This window comes from Dendrobates tinctorius, unplaced genomic scaffold (genome assembly GCF_039654945.1).
Source record: "Dendrobates tinctorius isolate UK_male_01 unplaced genomic scaffold, ASM3965494v1 ptg000035l, whole genome shotgun sequence".
NCBI lineage: Eukaryota > Metazoa > Chordata > Amphibia > Anura > Dendrobatidae > Dendrobates > Dendrobates tinctorius.
The window spans coordinates 54,747,644-54,771,608 of NW_027361703.1; the positions used below are offsets into that span (position 1 = coordinate 54,747,644).

The 23,965-nt window shown below is 41.4% G+C and overlaps 1 protein-coding gene across 3 annotated transcripts in view; it reads right to left on the minus strand.

The window, feature by feature from the left end:
• The window catches only part of TBC1D22A (TBC1 domain family member 22A), a 792,012-nt gene that overhangs the window by 145,094 nt on the left and 622,953 nt on the right, over positions 1–23,965 (minus strand). For all 3 annotated transcript variants that reach the window (XM_073573492.1, XM_073573494.1, XM_073573493.1), the window contains exon 12: positions 18,133–18,228. In XM_073573492.1, coding sequence (XP_073429593.1) covers positions 18,133–18,228 — 96 coding nt within the window. The remainder of the gene's footprint in view (positions 1–18,132; positions 18,229–23,965) is intronic.

Consider the following 23,965-nt stretch of genomic DNA (forward strand, 5'->3'; position numbering starts at 1 on the left):
TATTAAGTGAGTTAAATGATAGTCCAAACCACATTTTACAAAAAGGGATGTCTCTGCTCAGAGTGTGCAAAAATATGCCTAAAGCAAGAACATTAGAAAGGAGATAGCAAACACGATAACACGATCGTTCAAGAAATGTTCTATGAGGAACTACAATATAAAAATAAGGCAGCGAAAGAAGGTAATCTCTCATAAAAAAGGAGTTTTAATTAGAGGCCAATTTTCTTAGTCCCTACATGACCAGCATTCATTGGTGCCTGATGCTAGGAATGATACATTCAAAATGTGAACGTCTGATACGGAGAATTTCTGTTACACTACATGTCATATAATAAAGTTATTGAAGAGAATATGTCCGCTTCTCCTAAATCACCACTAAGTCTACTGTTGCATTACACCACTGAACACCTTAAACTGCTATATAATTATTTCTATATGTGAAAAAAACAGGACAAACTTTAGGCAAATAAAGAAACCTTGCTTGCCTAGACAAATAAAGTTAGAAACCTTGCTTTTGTTATGCAAATTAGCGAGTACTAGTCTGAAGGGGCATCGATTTCCACAGAAAGGTCCAATTTTGGATCATGTCAGTACACTTGCCTGGACATGGTTGACATACAGACCAGTGGCAATGTCATCATCAGGTCCATGTAAATCTTGCACATGCATGTGATGGTAGACCTCCCTTGTCATGCACAATAAAGTACGCTCCCTGGTATAATTGGCACATTCTGCAAGTTCAAGGAGGCAAAATGATGCGTGTATGGATGAGATTTACAGAGATGCAGAGGTTACATTGTTGTTCTAGAAATTAATCATGTCCAAAGTGTGTGTGTTTAAAAGATCTAAAGACTTTTCTGGGAGAATCCACACCCCATTAACCCCTTCATGACCGGAGGTATTTTCGGTTATGCGTTTTCGTTTTTTGCTCCTCTTCTTCCCAGAGCCATAACTTTTTTATTTTTCCATGATTATGGCCATGTGAGGGCTTGTTTTTTGCAGGACAAGTTGTACTTTCGAATGACACCATTGGTTTTAACATATCATGTACTGGAAAACAGTTAATAAATTTCAAGTGCTGTGAAATTGCAAAAAAATTGCAATCCCACAGTTGTTTTTTGTTTTGCTTTTTTATTAGGCTCACTAAATGCTAAAACTGACCTGCCATTATGATTCTCCAGGTTATTACAAGTTCATAGACACCAAACATGCTAAAACGTCTACTACTGTTCCTTCAATGCTCACTGGAAACACTTTACTTGCTTCGATTTTAATGCAGTGCCGCGGCAACCAAAAAAATGTAATTCTGGCGCTTCGACTTTTTTTTCTTGCTACGCCGCTTAGCGATCAGGTTAATCCTTTTTTTTGTTGATAGATTGGGCGATTCTGAAAGCCGTAATCACAAATTAGTATATGTTTCATTTTTTCTCATGGTTTTATTTTGAATGGGGCGAAAGGGGGGGTGATTTGAACTTTTACATTTTTTTTTTTTTTTTTTTACTTTTTGCATGTTTCAACAGTCTACATGGGAGACTAGAAGCTGCCATAACCCGATCAGCTCTGCTACATAAAGGTGATGATCAGATCACCTGTGTGTAGCAGAATACCTCGCTTGGTATGAGCGTCGTCCACCGGGCGGCGCTCATAGCAATCTGACTGTGACAAACACAGAGGTCTCCAGGGGTTGTCATGCCACCCTATCGGTGACCCGCTATCAAGCGACGGGGGTCACCGATGGGCGGATTTCCGGAGCGATTGCCGGAATCGCATGTTAAATGCAGCTGTCAGCATTTGACAGCAGCATTTAATGGGTTAATAGCCATGTGTGGATCGTGATTCTACCTGCAGCTATTCCTGCCACGTCAGCTGTTCAAAACAGCTGACATGTGCCAGGAAAAATGTGGGCTCACCACCGGAGCCCACATTAAAGGGAGGGTGTCCGACATCGGCAAAAATTTATGCTCGATGTCGGAAAGGGGTTAAGATAGTCCTGACTAATTTGCATAGTGAAAGTTAATTTTCCAGCCAAATAACATAAAATATAATTTATAATATTAAAATCCAGACCAACATACAAGAAATGCAGACACGACAAAGTGCTAGTGCTCATAGTTCTCATGATCAATTGTGCTCATAAAAAATGGTTTGATCTCACCATGGCAGGAAGCAATAACAGGGGGGTGGGGGAGATAGGTTATCAATTGTTCATATAACCCCCTGTCGTGCACCTACAGTGCTCCCACCATATAAAGCACAGTACCCAAGTATAGCATGTTTAATTTTACCCAAAAATAAGAGGGAAGTAGTGTAACCTCCCAAAGCCTGTATGACCTCCAAAAACTTCCCCCCCCCCTTTCGGGGGAGGGTTAACTGGGGGGGTTGTTAATGGTAAACAAATCGGTCTCTTGCTGTGGCAAGCAGTACTGAAAACATGGGTCTTAACGGTCTGTTAGCGTCCCTGCATATGATTTGCCGCAGCCACATGTTATCTTGTAAATAATTTGCTTGGTTTTGCAATTTATGAAATCCTTCACCTTGAAGGTCTCATTGATGACATCATTGCAAAACTCTGTACCAGTCTCGATGAATTCACACGATACATATGTGCCACATCTAAAGCAGCCTGCAGCAAATCATATGTGGGAAAAACGGTTAGGGAGTTCAGGAGCAGGGTGGGGGAACATGTAGGGGATATCCAAAATGAGAGGGACATACCCATAACAAAACACATTAATGAACAACAAGGGGGAAATATCAAAATGATTAGATTCATGGGTATTGACAAGATCAAACCATCGGTAAGAGGAGGGGACTTTGACAGAAAAATGTTACAGAGTGAGTCCCCATGCATATTCCGTCTGAACACAAAGCAGCCTCGGGGTCTGTATGAACAACTGAATTATGGCTGTTTCCTTTAGAAGATATCTACAGTATATTTGGAAGAGGGAAAAAAAATTCTCCAGCGTGTAATCTAATAAAATCAATTCTTTTATTCAAGACATGTTAAAATGTATATATCAAAAATACAAATGAACAAAGGAAAGGAAGGATGGGGTCCTCATAACAACCAACGCGTTTCAACCTCTTGCGGTCATGGAATACCATGACTAAGACCGCAAGAGGTTGAGTACATTTGGGGAAATGTACTCTTGAAAGTAGTCAGTTAAACAGACTTATACAGGCTTATCACAACCATTTTTTACTGAACTGTATTAACAGTATTTATCTCAGGCTGACCTCTTTTCCTTATAAATTTTTCTGACTGTGGAAGGACTATGATAAAGTCAGGGAATGGAGAAGTGGAGTGTCTCTGTTTGACCAATGTATATAATGAAGGAGAAATTATGATGCTAAAGATAATCTCCTTACTGTGGACATCCTACAGCTTGTTAAGCAGCATCAGTGATGCTGACATATCACCGCAATATGTGTACAGGACAGGTCCATTATAGATATGTTTCCACCTTTAAACCGGAAACCACGCTATACGAACCCTATGCGTCTCAGATATGCGTTCCAAAGACTGGAAGTTACATCACTTCCGGTAATGGGATAGTGTGCGTTCCGGCGAGACTCACTATCATTGTGGCGTGCATTCCATACGGACATATGTGCATTCCAGGGAGCGGAAATAATGTCAGATGCCGTTACAGAGTGAGGTGGACTCTGGTAACTATAAAATGATGCTAGACGGGAGTAAAGGTGGACTGAATTTTATGCAGGGACACTAACGGACTATTTAGCCCCATGCTTTTGGTACTGTTTGCCACTGCAAAAGACCGATTTGTTTACCATTAACAAAAAAAACCCTGATGAACCCCCCGAAAGGCTTTGGGAAGCTACACTATTCCCTCTTATTTTTGGGTAAAATTAAACAGGCTATACTTGGGTACTGCCTTTGTAAGGGTGGGAGCACTACAGGGAGTTATATGAACAATTGATAATCTATCTCCCCCTGTATATTATTGTTTCCTCCTTGTTTCTGTTTCCTTGTGCATCCAGTTCGGAAGACAACCATGGTGAGATCAAACCATTTTTTATGAGCACGGTTGATCACGAGCACTAGCACTTTATGTCTTGTAATACAAAATCCCAGCAGCAGAGATCATCACAAATAGTGGTGAATATTTAATACTCTACACCACAGACAGGCATTAGCCCATGGAAAACTCCATTACATATATGAACAAACCAAGAAAAAAGGAGTCTAACTCCACCAATAAAATTACTTCATTATTTTAATAGTACTCAACAAGATTGTATAAAATACATAAACACAAATAAACAACCATGAACATGACAATGTGTTACAAAGAGACTAAAGGTACTGTCACACTTAGCGATGCACCAGCAATCCCGACCAGAGATATGACGCGGTCAGGATCGCTGGTGCATTACTAAGTGGTCGCTAGTGAGCTACCACACAGGCAGATCTCACCAGCGACATAGCAGCGGTCGGGGGTCGTTACTTACCTGTCAGACGAGGCGATCCTGAGGTCCTCCCGCCCGCGTCCACGCGTCGCCACAGCAGGAAGCCCAGCAGGAAGATGACGACGAGAAACGGCCCAGAATGTTCTTGCGCGATCAGCGATAATCAGCGGGGGAGCCGGTCGGAGGTAAGTATCACACATAGCGATATCGCTAGCAATATCGCTGCTACGTCACAAAAACCAGTGACGTTATAGCGATATTGCTAGTGATATCGCTTAGTGTGACAGGCCCTTAAGGTGCAACTATGTGCAGGGTTACTAATAGCAAACAAGATTATCATATCTAGAGCCAGTGCCATTATACTCCAGAGGCCCAATGGATACTAATTAGCATAGGTGAAATAATCCCCCAGTGAGGTGTGAGTTACAAAATAATCCCCTGCTAATAGTCCTCAGGTCATAACCTCCAAGTCATTGCTCACCTATTTGCTGTCAGGAACGCTACACACTGCGCCCCAAGAAGACAACCATGGTGATCTCAAACCATTTTTTATGAGCACTGTTGATCATGAGGGCTAGCACTTTATGTCTTGCCTGCATTTCTAGTATGTTGATCAGGATTTTATTATTATGATTAAAAGTTGTATTTTATGTTATTCCTATTTGGCTGGAAAATTATCTAATATTTAGTAGGAATAGAGACCGGTGAGAACTCATTGTACTCTTGCTGATATTCTCAAAGTGAAAGTTAGGCTTATATCTTTCTTTTACAAACTCAGAAATAAATTTATGACACATCAACGAGTTGTTTGTAATGCAGCAGTAGGCGAAGTTATTTTATATGCTCCAATTATTTTGGTGCATTTTTTGTGACACATTACAAAACTTGCAACATTCCAGATAAAAAGTTACAAAACCAGTTCAAGACAAAAAAAGCCTTTGCACAAAAGTCATGAATCATGTTCACCATTTTGATGAGTTTGTTGCAAAAAAAAGTTAGTGTATACCTACAAGTCAAAAAAAGAAAAAGGACTTTCAAAACCCCACGAATGATAAACTTGGCCCCAAATCTCCACATATACAGTGGGGCAAAAAAGTATTTAGTCAGTCAGCAATAGTGCAAGTTCCACCACTTAAAAAGATGAGAGGCGTCTGTAATTTACATCATAGGTAGACCTCAACTATGGGAGACAAACTGAGAAAAAAAATCCAGAAAATCACATTGTCTGTTTTTTTTTCATTTTACTTGCATATTATGGTGGAAAATAAGTATTTGGTCAGAAACAAGCAATCAAGATTTCTGGCTCTCACAGACCTGTAACTTCTTCTTTAAGAGTCTCCTCTTTCCTCCACTCATTACCTGTAGTAATGGCACCTGTTTAAACTTGTTATCAGTATAAAAAGACACCTGTGCACACCCTCAAACAGTCTGACTCCAAACTCCACTATGGTGAAGATCAAAGAGCTGTCAAAGGACACCAGAAACAAAATTGTAGCCCTGCACCAGGCTGGGAAGACTGAATCTGCAATAGCCAACCAGCTTGGAGTGAAGAAATCAACTGTGGGAGCAATAATTAGAAAATGGAAGACATACAAGACCACTGATAATCTCCCTCGATCTGGTGCTCCACGCAAAATCCCACCCCGTGGGGTCAGAATGATCACAAGAACGGTGAGCAAAAATCCCAGAACCACGCGGGGGGACCTAGTGAATGAACTGCAGAGAGCTGGGACCAATGTAACAAGGCCTACCATAAGTAACACACTACGCCACCATGGACTCAGATCCTGCAGTGCCAGACGTGTCCCACTGCTTAAGCCTGTACATGTCCGGGCCCATCTGAAGTTTGCTAGAGAGCATTTGGATGATCCAGAGGAGTTTTGGGAGAATGTCCTATGGTCTGATGAAACCAAACTGGAACTGTTTGGTAGAAACACAACTTGTCGTGTTTGGAGGAAAAAGAATACTGAGTTGCATCCATCAAACACCATACCTACTGTAAAGCATGGTGGTGGAAACATCATGCTTTGGGGCTGTTTCTCTGCAAAGGGGCCAGGACGACTGATCCGGGTACATGAAAGAATGAATGGGGCCATGTATCGTGAGATTTTGAGTGCAAACCTCCTTCCATCAGCAAGGGCATTGCAGATGAAACGTGGCTGGGTCTTTCAACATGACAATGATCCCAAGCACACCGCCAGGGCAACGAAGGAGTGGCTTCGTAAGAAGCATTTCAAGGTCCTGGAGTGGCCTAGCCAGTCTCCAGATCTCAACCCTATAGAAAACCTTTGGAGGGAGTTGAAAGTCCGTGTTGCCAAGCGAAAAGCCAAAAACATCACTGCTCTAGAGGAGATCTGCATGGAGGAATGGGCCAACATACCAACAACAGTGTGTGGCAACCTTGTGAAGACTTACCGAAAACGTTTGACCTCTGTCATTGCCAACAAAGGATATATCACAAAGTATTGAGATGAAATTTTGTTTCTGACCAAATACTTATTTTCCACCATAATATGCAAATAAAATGAAAAAAAAACAGACAATGTGATTTTCTGGATTTTTTTTTCTCAGTTTGTCTCCCATAGTTGAGGTCTACCTATGATGTAAATTACAGACGCCTCTCATCTTTTTAAGTGGTGGAACTTGCACTATTGCTGACTGACTAAATACTTTTTTGCCCCACTGTATAGCCTACACACTTCAAATGTTTCTTGCTAAAAAGTAGCAAAACCAGTTAAAAATAGAAAATAAAAGAATTTGGGGCTTTGCACAAAATCTATCAATCGCATGCACCATTTTGCCAAATTTGGTTCAAAAAACATAGATGCATACCACAAGACGAAAAAAAGAAAAGTGACTAAAAAAAGCAAATAATGAATAGGGCCCAAAAGCTTCATTATATATAGGGCCTATGCATTTCAAGTAGGTGTTCTTAAAAGGAATGAGTTTAAATCTAGTTGTTAAAAGTATTTTTTAACCCCTTTACCCCCAAGGGTGGTTTGCATGTTCATGACCGGGCCAATTTTTACAATTCTGACCAGTGTCCCTGTATGAGATAACTCTGAAAAGCTTCCATGGATCCTGGTGATTCTGACACTGTTTTCTCGTGACATATCGTACATCATGTTAGTGGTAAAATTTCATTCACATAACTTGCGTTTATTTGTGAAAAAAAATGGAAATTTTGCAATTTTCCAACTTTGAATTTTTAGGCCCTTAAATCACAGAGATATGGCACACAAAAAACTTAATAAGTAACATTTCACATGTGTTTACTTTACATCAGCACAATTTTGGAACCAAATTTTTTTTTGTTAGGAAGTTATAAGGGTTAAAAGTTGACCAGCGATTTCTCATTTTTACAACACCATTTTATTTTTACGGACCACATCACATTTGAAGTCACTTTGAGGAGTCTATATGATAGAAAATACCCAAAAGTGACACCATTCTAAAAACTGCACCCCTCAAGGTGCTCAAAACCACATTCAAGATGTTTATTAACCCTTCAGGAATTCACAGGAATTTTTTGAATGTTTAAAGCAGATGAACATTTAACTTTTTTCACAAAAAGATTACTTCAGGTCCAACTTTTTTTATTTTACCATGGGTAAGAGGAAAAATTGGACTGCAAAAGTTATTTTGCAATTTCTCCTGAGTACACTGATACCTGATATGTGGGGGGAAACACTGTTTTGGCACATGGAAGAGCTCAGAAGGGAAGGAGCGCCGTTTGACTTTTTCAATGCAAAATTGGCTGGAATTCAGATCGGACGCCATGTCACGTTTGGAGAGCCCCTGATGTACCTAAACAGTGGAAACCCCCAACAAGTGACCCCATTTTGGAAACTAGATACCCCAAGGAACTTATCTAGATATGTGGTGAGAACTTTGAACCCACAAGGGCTTCACAGAAGTTTATAACGTACAGCGGTACAATTAAAAAATCATATTTTTTCCAAAAAAATGATCTTTTCACCCCCAATTTTTATTTTCCCAAGGGTAACAGGACCCTAAAAGTTATTGTGCAATTTGTCCGGAGTACGCTGATACCCCATATGTGGGGGTAAACCACTATTTGGGCGCATGGCAGAGCTTGGAAGGGAAGGAGCACCGTTTGACTTTTTCAACGCAGAATTGGCTGGAATTGAGATCAGACACCATGTTGCATTTGGAGAGCACCTGATGTGCCCAAACAGTGGAAACCCCCCAATTCTAACTCCAACCCTAACCCCCACACACCCCTAACCCTAATGGGAAAGTGGAAATAAATACATTTTTTAAATTTTATTATTTTTCCCTAACTAAGGGAAGCAGCGCCATTTGACTTTTTTGGCTGGAATTGGGATTGGACGCCATGCCGCGTTTGGAAAGCCCCTGATGTGCCTAAACAGTGGAAACCCCCCCACAAAAGACACCATTTTGGAAATTAGACCCATCAAGGAACTTATCTAGATGTGTGGTGAGCACTACAAACCCCCAAGGGCTTCACAGAAGTTTATAACGCCCGGGCGTGAAAATAAAAAAAACATATTTTTTCCACAAACATGATCTTTTAGTCCCCAAATGTTTTATTTTCCCAAGGGTAACAGGAGAAATTGGACCCCAAAAGTTGTTGTCCAATTTGTCCCGAGTACGCTGATACCCCATATGTGGGAGAAAACTACCGTATGGGCACACGTCGGGGCTCGGAAGGGAAGTAGTGACATTTTGGAATGCAGACTTTGATGGAATGGTCTGCGGGTGTCATGTCGCGTTTGGAGAGCCTCTGATGTGCCTAAACTGTTGAAACTCCCAAGTGACCCCATTTTGGAAACTAGACCCCCCACGGAACTTATCTAGATGTGTGGTGAGCACTTTGAACCCCCAAGTGCTTCACAGAAGTTTATAACGCCCGAGCGTGAAAATAAAAAAAATCATTTTTTTTCCACAAAAAATGATGTTTTTGTCCCCAATTTTTAATTTTCCTAAGGGTAACAGGAGAAATTGGACCCCAAAAGTTGTTTTGCAATTTGTCCAGAGTTGGCTCATACCCCATATATGGGGGTAAAACACTGTTTGGGCGCATGGCAGAGCTTGGAAGGGAAGGAGCACTGTTTGACTTTTTCAACGCAGAATTGGCTGGAATTGAGATCAGATGCCATGTTGCGTTTGGAGAGCACCTGATGTGCCCAAACAGTGGAAACCCCCCAATTCTAACTCCAACCCTAACCCCAACACACCCCTAACCCTAGTCTCAGCCCTAACCCTAATGGGAAAATGGAAATAAATACATTTTTTAATTTTATTATTTTTCCCTAAGGCTGGTTTCAGACTAGTGCATTTTACATGCAGCGCACGGCGCTGCTAAGCCCCGCCCCCTGCCCGCCCCATCCGGTCATTTCCTCCTACTAACGCACATGGCTGCATGCGATCTGCGCACTCTATCTTTAGCATAGGGTGCGCAGACCGTGCGCTAGTAGGATTTTTGCCGAGCGCACCAAAATGCAACATGGTGCGTTCGGCGCACCTTCAAAAGTGCGTAGCGCAAGCAAAAATCCTACTAGCACACGGCCAGCGCACCCTATGCTAAAGATAGGGTGTGCAGATTGCATGCAGCCGTGTGCGATAGTAGGAGGAAATGACCGGATGGGGCGGGCAGGGGGCGGGGCTTAGCAGCGCCATGCACTGCACGTAAAATGCGCTAGTCTGAAACCAGCCTAAGGGGGTGATAACGGGGGGGTTTGATTTACTCTATATGGCAGTTTTTTATACTTGGCAGCTGTCATACGCTAAAAGACGCTTTTTATTGTAAAAATAGTTTTTGCATCATCACATTTTGAGAACTATCATTTTTCCATATTTTGACCCACTGAGTCATGTGAGGTCTTATTTTTTGTGGGACGAGTTGACGTTTTTATTTGTACCATGTTCGGGCACGTGACTTTTTTGATCGCTTTTTATTTTTGGGACGCAGAATGAACAAAAACCAACATTTCAAGAATTTCTTTTGGGGGGTGCGTTTACACCGTTCCGCATGCGGTAAAATTGATAAGGCGGTTTTATTCTTTGGGTCAGTACAATTACAGCGATACCTCATTTATGTCTTTTTTTATGATTTGGCGCATTTATGCAATAAAAACAATTTTATATAAAAAATAATTATTTTTGCATCGCTTTATTCTGCGAGCTATACCTTTTTTATTTTTCACTGATGATGCTGTATGGTGGCTCGTTTTTTGCGGAACAAGATGATGTTTTCAGTGGTACCATGGTTATTTTTATCCATCTTTTTGATCACGTGTTATTGCACTTTTTGTTCGGCAGTATGATAATAAAGCATTATTTTTTGCTTTATTTTTATTTTTTAAGGGGTTCGCTAAAGGGGTTAACTAATGGGACAGTTTTTGATTGCAGTGTGCCAGGGGTTAACGTGTCGGGGGCGGTCCGCGACCAACCCTGACACATAGTGCCGGATGTCAGCTGTGATAATCAGCTGACACCCAGCCGCGAACAGCGGCGCTCACCACGTGAGCTGATCACTATGACGTACTATCCCATCCATGGGCATAGGGGCCCAGGTCCAATGGACGGGATAGTACGACACATGTCAGGAAGGGGTTAAACATGCTTGACTTTAATTTTCCATCACAATCTACAGGTATAATAAAATCTATCAGTAAAGGCAAAATGAAAAATGGCATCTCTGTATAAGTAGATAGAATAGAGTTCAGTATTCACAATAGGTGGAATCAAAGCACACCCTCTATATTCCTGGATATATGTATTCTACACTATTGGCTAAATACCGCCTACTTGTTAAGAGCGCAATATACAGAACAGATAAGAATTTAGACTTTAGTGACTTGGCAATCTTTGTGTTAAAGTTGGACACATTTTGAAAGTGTCAACCAAGATGGTTCTTCCATGTGAACATTACAAGTAAGATAATTGGTAACACGTAAAGTCTTAAACACAAGTTACAAGTTGCCACTACAACAATCTTGTTAAAGCATAAACTGTTTGCAGGTTAAGGACAGCACCCCGGCTATTTTATTAATACTCCGATACAAATCATGGACAGATCACTGTCAACTTAACAATTCTAGAGACAAGCACATCAAACAAAAACAACTATTAATAGTGGCAAGCTGGTCTAGCCGAGACAAGAAGGCCAAGGAAAATGGGAATCTGAAACATCAGGTATTTCAAGAATGTAATAACTATGATAAAGTGTTTGGGTACCTTGGCAGCTAATGTACGAGAGAGCAGCTGTCCATGCAGATGAATACTGAGAAATAGTTTTATCAAAAGGATGCCAGTCATTGAATAGGCTTTTTTTCTATTTCTTTTCTTTCACCGTAAAAATGTGCAAGAAAAGAAGGTAATAAATGAAAAGGCCAGCAGTAATTAGGAATGTATTATTTTAATGGTAGATTTTGGTTTGCGCTACACTATTACACATGATTAAAGGGATTTCAATTCTTACTGTTATAATTGCTTATATGTTCTGGATATGAATGAGTTCTGTAAAAAAGAAAGCAGAAGTTTTTTGATATCAAACGGTTGCAGAGGATATCATTCTTTGCATTGTGCAGCTTCAGCTAACAGTATTCTTTAGACACATGATTTCCATTTTCTAAAGGTTCAATGCATAATACCGCAACATAATAAAGAATCAATGACGTCAAGCGGATTTATATTTTAATCTTGAATATAGAGGTGGGCAAAAACATTCTTAGGACCTTCTATATTATACACTACAAGCATTTGTCAAAGAATTGCAATGTGGTACAGTAATAGGATACGATCTTTGTGAAGAGCCAGCTCGTAAAGTTTATTTCTTCCTAAATATTTAGCTATACGTGGTATTACTGAAAAGAGAAATATTTAGGAACCACATTAATGAAGCCAGGAAGTGGCAAAACATTTAAGGTTACAGACCGGGGTCAATCAGTGTTGATGCGCATAGTCGGATAAGGGTCACAAACACTCCCCTGACTTCATAAGTGCAAAGCTCCAAAACTCTGGCATTAACTTCAGCACAAAAATGATACGCCAGGAGCTTCATAGCTAAGAAGATGCACGCAAGCCTTACAATACAAAGATCAATGTCAAATGGTGAGTACGTGTATAGCATGCTGCCACTGAACTTTGGAGCAGTGGAAATATGTTTTGTGGAGTGATAATTCACACTACTTTGTCCGACACTCTGATGGATGACACTAGGTCATCCTGCCTGACTGCATTGTGCCAGTTGTAGTTTACTGGAAAAAAGCCCTATTCTGCTCCCCCATGACCGTGCCCCACAGCATAAATCAGGGTCCTTAAAGGTATGGACTGATCCACAAAGAACCCCGAATTCAATCACATTACACACCTTTGGGATGAATTAGAACAGAAACTGACCTCACAAATTCTCTTCAGTATTAATAGGCAAAATCTCACAAAGGAGAAATGCTGTGAAAGGTCTAGATGCACCAATACTTTTGTCCATATACTGTATGCATACTATATACCGTATTTTACGGTCTACAACACACAACTGATTATAAGAGGCACCCCAAAATTTGGGGAAAAAAAGTAGGAAAAAAATCTTTAAGAAAATGATGTTGCTTCTTATAATCCAAGCATCTTATTGCTTACTGGTGGTGGTGGATGCAGTGGAGCGTGGTTCCAGGGTCACTGCTGCTGGTGGAGGCAGGAGTGGGTTAATGCTGCAGACACCAGATTGGGAGAAAGGGGTGTTTGGAGCGGCAATGCTGCGGGTGGTGCATGCACAGATGGATATCTCGATGCCGAGATCTCTTCTCCCGAAATATCCATCTGCGTATGCGCCGCCCCAGCAGCCATTTTCCCCAGAGTCCACCGTAATGTAAACCATGGAAGTGTGGGGGATCCCGGCTTTCACAAAATGTCGGCAGAGCCCCGCACCACTGAACACCCCCTCCTCCAAGTCTGAGGCCCACAGCATCGCCAACACTCCTGCCTTTGCCAGCGGCGACCCTAGGACGCCACTCCACCACAGTTAGTAAGGTATATTCGAATGATGCCCCTGCGGACTTGAAACCCAGCATCAAGATTATAGCTAAGACCCTATGTTAATGGCAGCAGCCGTATATGTAACCTATTATCACCCTTCTTTTCTGAGACTCTTGGTATGAGCTTCTGAGTTATTACCACTCAGGTGGGATGGTGTAACATTTGTGTAGTGAGGCTCTAAAACTTAACTAGAGACATTGTGAGGGTTCAGGATGAGTGGACATAAATTTTGTGAAGTAGGCACTTTATTGGTAATGTTATTTCCTTTACCTTTTTGGGTTTGTGTCATCTTTGCATCTTTGTTCACTGCATATCTTGGTTTTTCCTAGGGTACTTGTATTTTGCTCAAAATTATGTGTTCAATAAAATGGGTGCTTTTTTACTCTTCACCTTGGACTTCCCCCTCTCCTTGTTCTTTTCTGTGATTTTACGATTATGTGAGAGTGTCCCATAATATTCTGACCTTGTGTACCACTGGGTATAGGGTGTGATTTTTTGATATTATGTTTTCTGTTCAATGGATTTTGTTTCTCTTTCCAAGTATTGGGTTCAGATATCACTTACTAACCTTTCCTAGTGCTGTACTAAAGGGTTTATTTGCTTTAAGTGTTATTCGAGCCACAACCATGGCAATGCAAGACATGTGCAGTATCCTTCTATAATACAATTAATACGCATGGTTACAATTTACAGCGCAAACTAAATTCAAACTACATCTTTACCATTTATTATCTGAATAAGACTTTAAAATGAACATGTTCCCTTGATTGAGGTCAGCAATTAAATAAGAAGCACTTTATTACTGTGATTTTGCTAGGAGATACCAGAATATTGCTAATACATGCATAACAGTGAAAGGTGAAATGGCATATGATTTACATACTAATTAAACCAAAACACATTTTTTGACCATAGCGACTTTCGGGATCTCAATTTCTAGGACATAAAATCAGAGCCTCCTATAAAATGTCAGCTTCAGTGCACGAAATACACTCGCTATTACTGTATTAGTGCAAGGACAGAAAAAGAAAACACAAGCCACTATTCCAAAGTGCTGCAAAGGTAAAGCTGTGCACATATAAATGTTCAGCCATATCCCAAACCTGTTCTGACAGGTACAGCAGATGCTGCACGAAGCTCAATAAAAAATAAGTTACTGCACTGGCTGTACAGCTAAGCGATGCTCTAAAGTACAACTACTAATGGAATAAATTTTGGTTTGGTATATAACTTTATAACCTATAGGAGACATATGCAAAGTAAAGCCATGACTACGCAAGCATTTACAAAATGGCAAATAGAAAGAAGCAAAGTCTGCAGACATTCTTCACCTACTGTATTTTCTAAAAAGATATTATTTTATTGAAGATTTTTAAGTTTTCAAACACACTCAAAGCACCATGCACAGAAATACACCCACTTACACAACCTGACTATCAACGAGGTCATTAATGATCTTCTGAGGAATGTTCTGCCATGTTGCAAGTATTTTGGCACGCAAATCATCAAGATTCACTGCTGGCAGCTTACACTGCAATTGCGGACCAATGATGTCGGAGAATCATAATGATCGGTCAGCTTTAGCATTTCGTGAATATGGTAAACAAAAAAAAAAAAAAAAAACAAGTGTGGAATTGCACATTTTTTTGCAATTTCACTGCACTTGGAATTTTTTCCCCCTTTCCAGTAAGCTATATGGTAAAATCAATAGTGTCATTCAAAAGTACAACTTGTTCCGTAAAAAAACAAGCCCTTATGAGGCAATCTTGGCGGAAAAAAAAAAGTTATGGTTCTTGGAAGAAGGGGAGGAAAAAACGAAAATGAAAAATGGAAAATCACCTGGGGGGGGGGGGGTGAAGGCATTAAAGTTATCCTCCTATCATAGTCCACTTGTGCTTTTATTTTGTATTCCAGATGCTGCTTTGGCACCATATCATCTTGTGCTGGAGAAGTTACTTCAATAAAGGTACAATGTCTCACCTCTAAAGACCACATGCGATAAGATAATCCAAGTTATAACAATTTACACTCTAAAGCCCCCTTCACACATAGCTAGATCGTTAGCGATATCGCTAAACTGTCACCGATTTTGTAATCCAACAGCGATATCACTAGCGATCTCGCTACATGTGACACTTACCTCCGACCGGCCCCCCCCCACTGGATATCGCTGATCGCGCGAGAACAGGATGGTCCATTTTCTCATCGCCGGCTTCCTGCTGGAGCCGACGAGCGACACATGGACGCGGGCGGAAGACGTCAGCAGAGCTGCGTGACAGGTAAGTAACGACTGCTGCTGCATCGCTAGTGAGATCTGCCTGTTTGGCAGCTCACTAGCGACCATTTAGCGATGCACCAGCGATCCTGACCGGGTCGTATCGTTGTCGGGATCGATGTTGCATCGCTAAATGTAACGGGACGTTTAGTGAGACATACAGCCGACAAAATAGGGTACACATAAAGGTCCATCCTCAATGTTTCGGCACAATTGCTTTTATCAAAGTTATATGTGAAGGGTGTCCGTCAGCGTGCTTCAGCTATAAAAGTGGTATCTCCTAAATACTTGTACCGGGTTGCAGTGGATAAATGCAGAATCTGCGCTGCGGTGGGTATCGGTTAGCAAGTTCCCGTGGTTCTGGTGTGTTTTTAATTTCATATTTTCATGTCATGTTTTTAATTTTGTTTTCCATTGCATGTTACCAGTGACTGTTTGATTTTTTTTGTGTCCCGCAACTTTCTTCATCTTTAACTCCTACTACTAATACCTGAATCACAGTGTGCCATCATCCTAACAGCTTTGGACCACAACCGTATATTGTGAATTGATAATTAAATGTGTACATCTTGCGTAATATATGCACTTTTATGCATTACACATGGCCAGTTTTAGCTTTGTATTATTTGTTATTATAGGGAATTATTGCTTCCCCAATGTATTTTTCTGATACTTTATTATACATTGTGCGCCAATGTGTCCCATTATGCCTTTAAACTTGAGTCCTGTTGTTGTCGTGCGCACTGCGCTGTTGTCTACCGTGTACTGCATGCAGGCGGACGTCTTTATGCCTTGAGCGAGAGCCTGGGGATTTTTTCTTCCCGCACGTGCGCACCGATGTTTGACGTCTTGGCCCGCAGTGCATGAGCTGCCGGTCACAGCGTGCATGCACCGAGTGCGCTACTGTGATTGGTCGCTTTAGACCACGTAACCGGGTCATCTGGGTTATTTTAAGGTCCTTTGGGGACACATGAGACATCCCGTTGAGAAAGCGGTGCGCTGTCACCACGAAACGCACCTCAGGGTTTCACATCCTGGTCCTTGGTCACCCCACATATGAATTGGTAAGCCAAGTAATTTCTATTTTCCTCCAGATAGGGTATTTGCTTTGCATGGTCTCTCTTGGCTTACCTTATGGTTTACCTTGTCTCTACACTGATCACTTGATATATTTACAGTTGAACTTTTACTTTTTGTGGGGCTACCTTGTGTTTCTCTGCATTGGCTTGGAGTTACTGCTATGAGGTTAAATTTGACTTTTCTATTTTTATATCATGTTTAATAAACTTCATCTTTTTACTTAATTTCACCTGGTCCTCCTTCTTCCGAGCTGTATTATTAGTAGAATTAAACAGCTCAGGACATGTTCTGGTGTAACATATTCAGCCATCAGTGTTTTGTTCGGAGTCTATGCTGCTATCACTATATTTACATATAGAGATAACTGCATTTGAACAAGCAAACACCTTGGACAGTGAGACCTGTGATTAGGAGACCTGGTATGAAAACTGCAGGCTGGCGATTTTGCAAGATTTATAACAGCAGCTTGTCAATCACTTAAAGGGAGGTATGCAGCTAACTAACTGCAGTATTAAAATCAATGGATGGAGAGAGATGGCTGGTAATTTAGATATTAACCCCTATACTGGTTTGTAACTACTATGCACTCCCAGCTTGTGTCTGGACAGGCACTAGTGGCTAAACTCTATGCTTAACTCCATGGAAACCAGCTCTACACTGCAAAAGATGAAATTACTCATTGTAGGAAAATGACAGCGGAAAGAAACAGCAAGTCAATTGCTAACTTGCTTATTTTCATGATGTTTAATGAATTAAAGTAATTCAATTAACTTGAGAATACCGCTTAAATATATAACAAATAGAAGATATTTTTGGTGAAGCCATCTACAGCTGATCTATTACATCATGATTAATGTTTGTATTCTAATAAATACACGATTTATTTGAACATAAATCTGAAATGTCAAACTGATCGATTACATTTTAACACATGTATACATGTTACTTTTCTAAATGTAAATCATGTAGATCCCCGATATGTAGCAAAAGTAGCATTATTCAATAATACAGAGTGGAATAGATTAATTTTGTATTACCCCATATACAGAACACCTATGTAAATCACCTCTATTTAACTCAACTCTCACAGAGCTATTACTGTCAGATTTAAATTGTGGTTTGGAATGCGGCGGCTTACTATAAATCACCTGTATTTGAAAAGTTTGTGATGCCAAAGGTGACATTGTTTAACTGTACAATTTGTCACATTTACCAGGTGGTAATTACTTCCTTTTGTTGAGTAGATTTACTGCATGGCCAGTATAGGCACATAACTGTGGCCTCATTTCAATCCATGTTATAGCCAGTAAAACAGAAACACTTACATGAAAATCTTTTTCTTCCAGAATCTCTTTCCTCCATCTCACAAGAAAGGCAGCACATACATATAAATGGAAGTGGGAAAATCCTTCCGGTTCAGACTAGAAGAGACAAAAATGCAGATAAAAAATGTTATTTGTATTTTAATTTTCAAAGATAATTTGTCAAAATAAATAATAAGCATCATTTTTTTCTGCTGACAACGGCTTACACAGCTTTGGACACCCATCAACTATTTTGGCAAAAATATCAACCAATATCTTGCGTAATGTATTTATCTTATACATTATTCATATTTTTAATTGCACTTTTTTCCATTTTTTTTATGCAAGGTACAATCAGACACTTTATTGTTGTTTGGGTGTATTGGAATGTCTGTCCTTGTAGGGTGCACTTATATATTGCTGGTCAGCCCACCTGATCTAACCATATGGGCGTCATCAATAGGCTGTAAGCCAGACACTGTGCATCACATGCATCAGTGAGACTGGAGTCCTGTGCAAGCTCCATCTGGGTGCATGTTTAATAGTACACAGCCATCCCCCTCTATGAATTGGGAGATCTGTGAGTGGCTGTTCATATCAGTATTTTGCACCTGTGCTGCCCCCGCCTTTATAATGGGGGTCTGCTGTATCCTAGTGCATTGGTAATCTGACATGGTGTTGGTATCTTTTTATGTGATGTTTTTTGAAATTTTGTTCTATGTCAGCCATTGTTTAATTTTAGTGTTAGGACTCAGAAGTCTGAGGGACCCTTGACTTGGGTTGAGAGCTTGCATACCTTGGCCAAAATATCGACCAATACCTCATGTAATGTATTTATCTTATACATTATTCATCTTTTTTATTGCACATTTTTTATGTGGGATGCAGCCAGGCCCTTTAGTGTTGGTTATACAAGTGTATGGAAGCGATTCTGAGCAGGAGTATGTATAACGCATACATACTCTATGGTCCTGGCTCAGACCCTTATAGTGATGTCCACATCGCACATGAGTAGTTCTATCCGAGCAAGGAAGCGTCTCTGCTTGACGTCAGGTACTTGTGAAAAAAGAAGGTAAAATCCCAAATCTTTATTGAAACAAATTAAAAGGTAATAAGCTGCTTGATAACCAGTGTATACTGGAGGAAGGAATGTCCTAGATAACTGGAGGCGTTTCGAACACATGTAGTGCTCTTAGTCCTCAGTTATCTCGGACATTCCTTCCTCCAGTATACACTGGTTATCAAGCAGCTAATTACCTTTGTTAATTTGTTTCAATAAAGATTTTGGATTTTATCTCCGGAGCTGGATACCTTCTTTTTTCACAAATCGTTGCAGCGCACAGTGCGTGCCCTGGGGGATTCCTAAGTCTGCAGTCACACAGAGTGACTGCAGACTTATCAGTTTGGACTGGACAAGACATTTAATAGGTTTACGATGATGATACTATTTTGTAAATGGTAGGGACATTACTTTGTCAGTCTCACTGAAACAGGGACAAAGGTGTATGATGACAGTCTCTGCAAACTGCTGAGGAATAAATTAAAACTAGATAAACATAAGGAAATAATATTTGGCCAAGTATAGAACAAGAAATTCACTGCGCTATCGGCAGAAATCTGAAACCCAGATTCCAGTTTCTACCATGGTCCTTCCATGCCAGCAAATCCACATGCTGATAAGCCTTACTGAAATCTATTGGAGTTTATTCACAGCTTTTCTGTGTAGATCCAGAGCAATAAAGAACATGCTGAGAATGTGTTAGATCTGTATCGCAAAATCTGTCTCTAAAGGCCCTTTCTCACATAGCGAGATCGCTGCGATCTCGCTGATCGTGCTCGAATGGCCTGGGCCATTTTTTCCATCGCTGGTGTACCGCTGGCCAGCGCGCATTGCATTGTTTGACGCCAATGAGTGACCTCGTTGGTGACGCGGAACACATGGACGCAGGCGGGAGTCGTCTGAATAGCCGCTGTGTGACAAGATACCAACGACCGCCGAGGTCGTTGTATGGATCGCTGCTGCGTCAGTGAGTATATCTGTCTGTTTGACAGCTCACTAGCGACCATTTAGCGACGCAACAGCGATCCTTACCAGGTCATATCGTTGTCGGGATCGCTGGTGCGTCGCTAAGTGTAACGGTACCCTAAGGGCTCCTTCAGAAAGAGCCCTTAGGCCCCAATACATACATTGCTATTAACCTAGGAAAGTGTCCTGATCATGTACATTTTAAAATGTTGATGAATAAATACGGATCACACACGAACATAAAATACACACACAGAGGACAATACAGATAAATATTGTCAGTTTTCTGGATGAAAATCGGGTGACACTTCATTTTCTTGTCTGTCTCCAGTCTTAAGGTACTGTCACACTTAGCGATGCACCAGCGATCCCGACCAGCGATATGACGCGGTCAGGATCGCTGGTGCATCGCTAAGTTTTCGCTAGTGAGCTGCCACACAGGCAGATCTCACCAGCGACATAGCATGGGTCGCTACTTACCTGTCAGATGCGGCGATCCTGACGTCCTCCCGCCCGCGTCCACATGTCGCTCGTCGGCACCACAGGAAGCCCAGCAGGAAGCTGACGATGAGAAACGGCCCAGGACGCTCTCGCGCGATCAGCGATAATCAGCGGGGGTGCCGGTCGCAGGTAAGTATCACACATAGCGATATTGCTAGCAATATCGCTGCTACGTCACAAAAACCAGTGACGTTATAGCGATATTGCTAGCGATATCGCTTAGTGTGACAGGCCCTTTAGTCGTAAGAGCGTTGTATATGTGAACAATGACATATTGTATATTAGGATCTCTCACTTCAAATGTCAAAGAGGTATTTCAATTAAATGGGTACACCCCGTTTGAAAAGCAAGATTTTAATCAAGATCTCACAGAAAAATTTCCCAAATTTTGACAGGACTGGATTTCGTAGAACATTTTTTTTAACCCATAACATAAAATAAAATAAAGGCTAATATAATATAACTTTGATTATAAAATCTTCAGTTTTAATCAAATGAGTTGATTCAAAAATGAATACACTCCATATCAAAACTAGAACATCAGTATTTTGTATAACCGCCATGATTTTTAAGGACAGCATTATAGGGGTTGCTCCAGCTTTCTGCATAATATGTGTGTGTGTGTGTGTGTGTGTGCGATTAGGCTGAAGGATGCTGACAGTGTGTAACATGCTCCCTTTAAGCATTTTGCATGGTGTCCTAGGTATCACACTTAGTCATGTGAGCAGCTCTCTCCTGTTTCCGGAGGTGCTGCTCACTCCCCGACTAGAGTGTTCCTGTCTGGCAGAGACTAGTCAGTGGTTGGCACAACAGACACCGCCCCCAATCTTTGGCAGACCCTCCACCTCCTCCAGCCTTCTGATGCCGCACACAGTGCAAGGCAGCAGGGGAATGACTCAGCTGATTGGACAAATCAGGAAGAAAAGGCTTCTACATAGGCGAGTATAATGTGTGCATCCATCCATCGATCCATCACTATAGACTAAGGTTCTGCAGCAGCTGAGGTGTTTTACGTGGTACATATGTAGACATATCACTATAGACAGGTTCTGCAGCAGCTGAGTTGTATTATGTGGTACATATGTAGACATATCACTATAGACTAAGGTTCTGCAGCAGCTGAGGTGTATTATGTGATCTATTTGTAGACACATCACTATAGACTAAGGATATGCAGCAGCTGAGGTGTATTATGTGGTATATATATAGAGCTACACACACTTACTCTCTTGTACACACACATCACAAAGGACTTCACTTCACAGTATGCATGTCAGGGGTGATGTGGAGACATGCCAGACTACTATGGAGTGTAAAGAGAATAAACCGTAGCACTACTGTGAAGGTGCTCAAGTAGGTTCCCAAGCCGATAAGATAGAAGAAACTTGGCACTCAACTTATGATAAGGAAATCCAGATTTTTTATTCAGGCAGTCACAAAAACAGAGGACATTTCGGTCCCAGTTGGACCTTCATCAGCCCGACTGCTGTAGGAATGAGTAAGTATAGATACAGGGCTATATGTGCCTGTAGGTGAAGGTGGCGTAGCAGCGACCGTAATTAGAGTTTAGTCCTGCAATTATGAGGAGTGTATAGGTCAAAGCTGACCAAAATCAGGGATTTGAAAAGCTGCAATTATGAGAAGGGGTGTATAGGTCAAAGCTGATCAAAAGCAGGGATTTGAAAAGCAGGCGCTGTGCTTAGCCTCTCCTACACTGACCCAGAATCCACGGTTGTCCACCGTTGCAGGACTAAACTCTAATTACGGTCGCTGCTATGCCACCTTAACCTACCGGCACATATAGCCCTGTACCTATACTTACTCATTCCTACAGCATTCGAGCTGATGAAGGTCCAACTGGGACCGAAACGTCCTCTGTTTTTGTGAATGCCTAAATAAAAAAATCTGGATTTCCTTATCATAAGGGTCCCGTCACATTTAGCGATGCACCAGCGATCCTGACCACGATACGACCCGGTCAGGATCGCTGGTGCATCGCTAAATGGTCGCTAGTGAGCTGCCAAACAGACAGATCTCACCAGCGACGTAGCAGCGGTCGGCGGTCGTTACTTACCTGTCAGACGCGGCGATAAAGACGTCCTCCCGCCCGCGTACACGCGTCGCTTGTCGGCGCCAGCAGGAAGCCGCCGCCGAGAAACGACCCAGGACGTTCTCGCGCGATCAGCGATAGACAGCTGGGGAGCTGGTCGGAGGTAAGTGTCACATATAGCGATATCGCTAGCAATATCGCTGCTGTGTCACAAAATCGGTGACGCTTAAGCGACATCGCTAGCGATCTCGCTTAGTGAGACGGGGCCTTAAGTTGAGTGCCAAGTTTCTTACTTCTATTATGGAGTGTAGTGATTCTGCTGCTTTCCATAGATGAGGACACTGCTGTTATTACCAATACTGGATTGATGACAGAGGTTGGTGCAGGGGCAGTTACTGACAGCCAATGAGTGTGCCGTTGGCAGGCAGAGGGCGTTGCCAGAGCTGGCTGTGAGAATAGATAATACAAGACAGGGAGCTGTCAAGTTTGGTAGAGCCGCAGGTAAACAAAGTGGGTGCAGGAAATGAAGAGAAATTCAGGCGGAACAAAAGGCAGAAACAAAAAACAAAATGTATAGGGGCGCTGTATATCACAACAAAGATTAGCTTAAAAAAATCTGGTGCTACTGTTCAGACAACCCCTTTAAGTCATCTAGGCACGCAATGAAAATGTTGGCGACATATTGCAACATCTAACATAGTTTTGAAGGCTGAAGGAAGACCTTATGTCCATCTAGTTCAGCCTATTTTTAGTGCAGCTGTTCTGCATTGTTGATCCTGGGGAAGGCAAAAAACCCACAGAGTAGAAGGCAATTTTCTCCATAGGGAAAAAAAATCCTTCCCCTAAGCTGGGTCAACCATCTACCCATATATTATGTTATTCGTAACCTTCTATACTGCTACTCACAAGAAAAGCATCCATTCCTTTCTTAAATTCATTCAGTGAGTTGGCCATGACCACTTCCTCAGGAAGAGAATTTCAGAGCCTCACTGCTCTTACCGTGAACAACCCTCTTCTATGCTGGTGCAGAAATTGTCTTTCCTCCAAACGAAGAGAATGCCCCCTTGCTCTTGTCACAGTCCTTGGTACAAACAGTTCATTGGCGAGATCTCTGTATTGCCCTCTGATATACTTGTACATATATATTAGGTCTCAACTAAGTCTTCTCTTTTCTAGAGTAAATAGACCTAATTTTGATAACCTTTCTGGGTATTGTAGTGAACCAACTCAATTTATCATTTTAGTAGCCCGCCTTTGAACCCTTTCAAGTTCAGTAA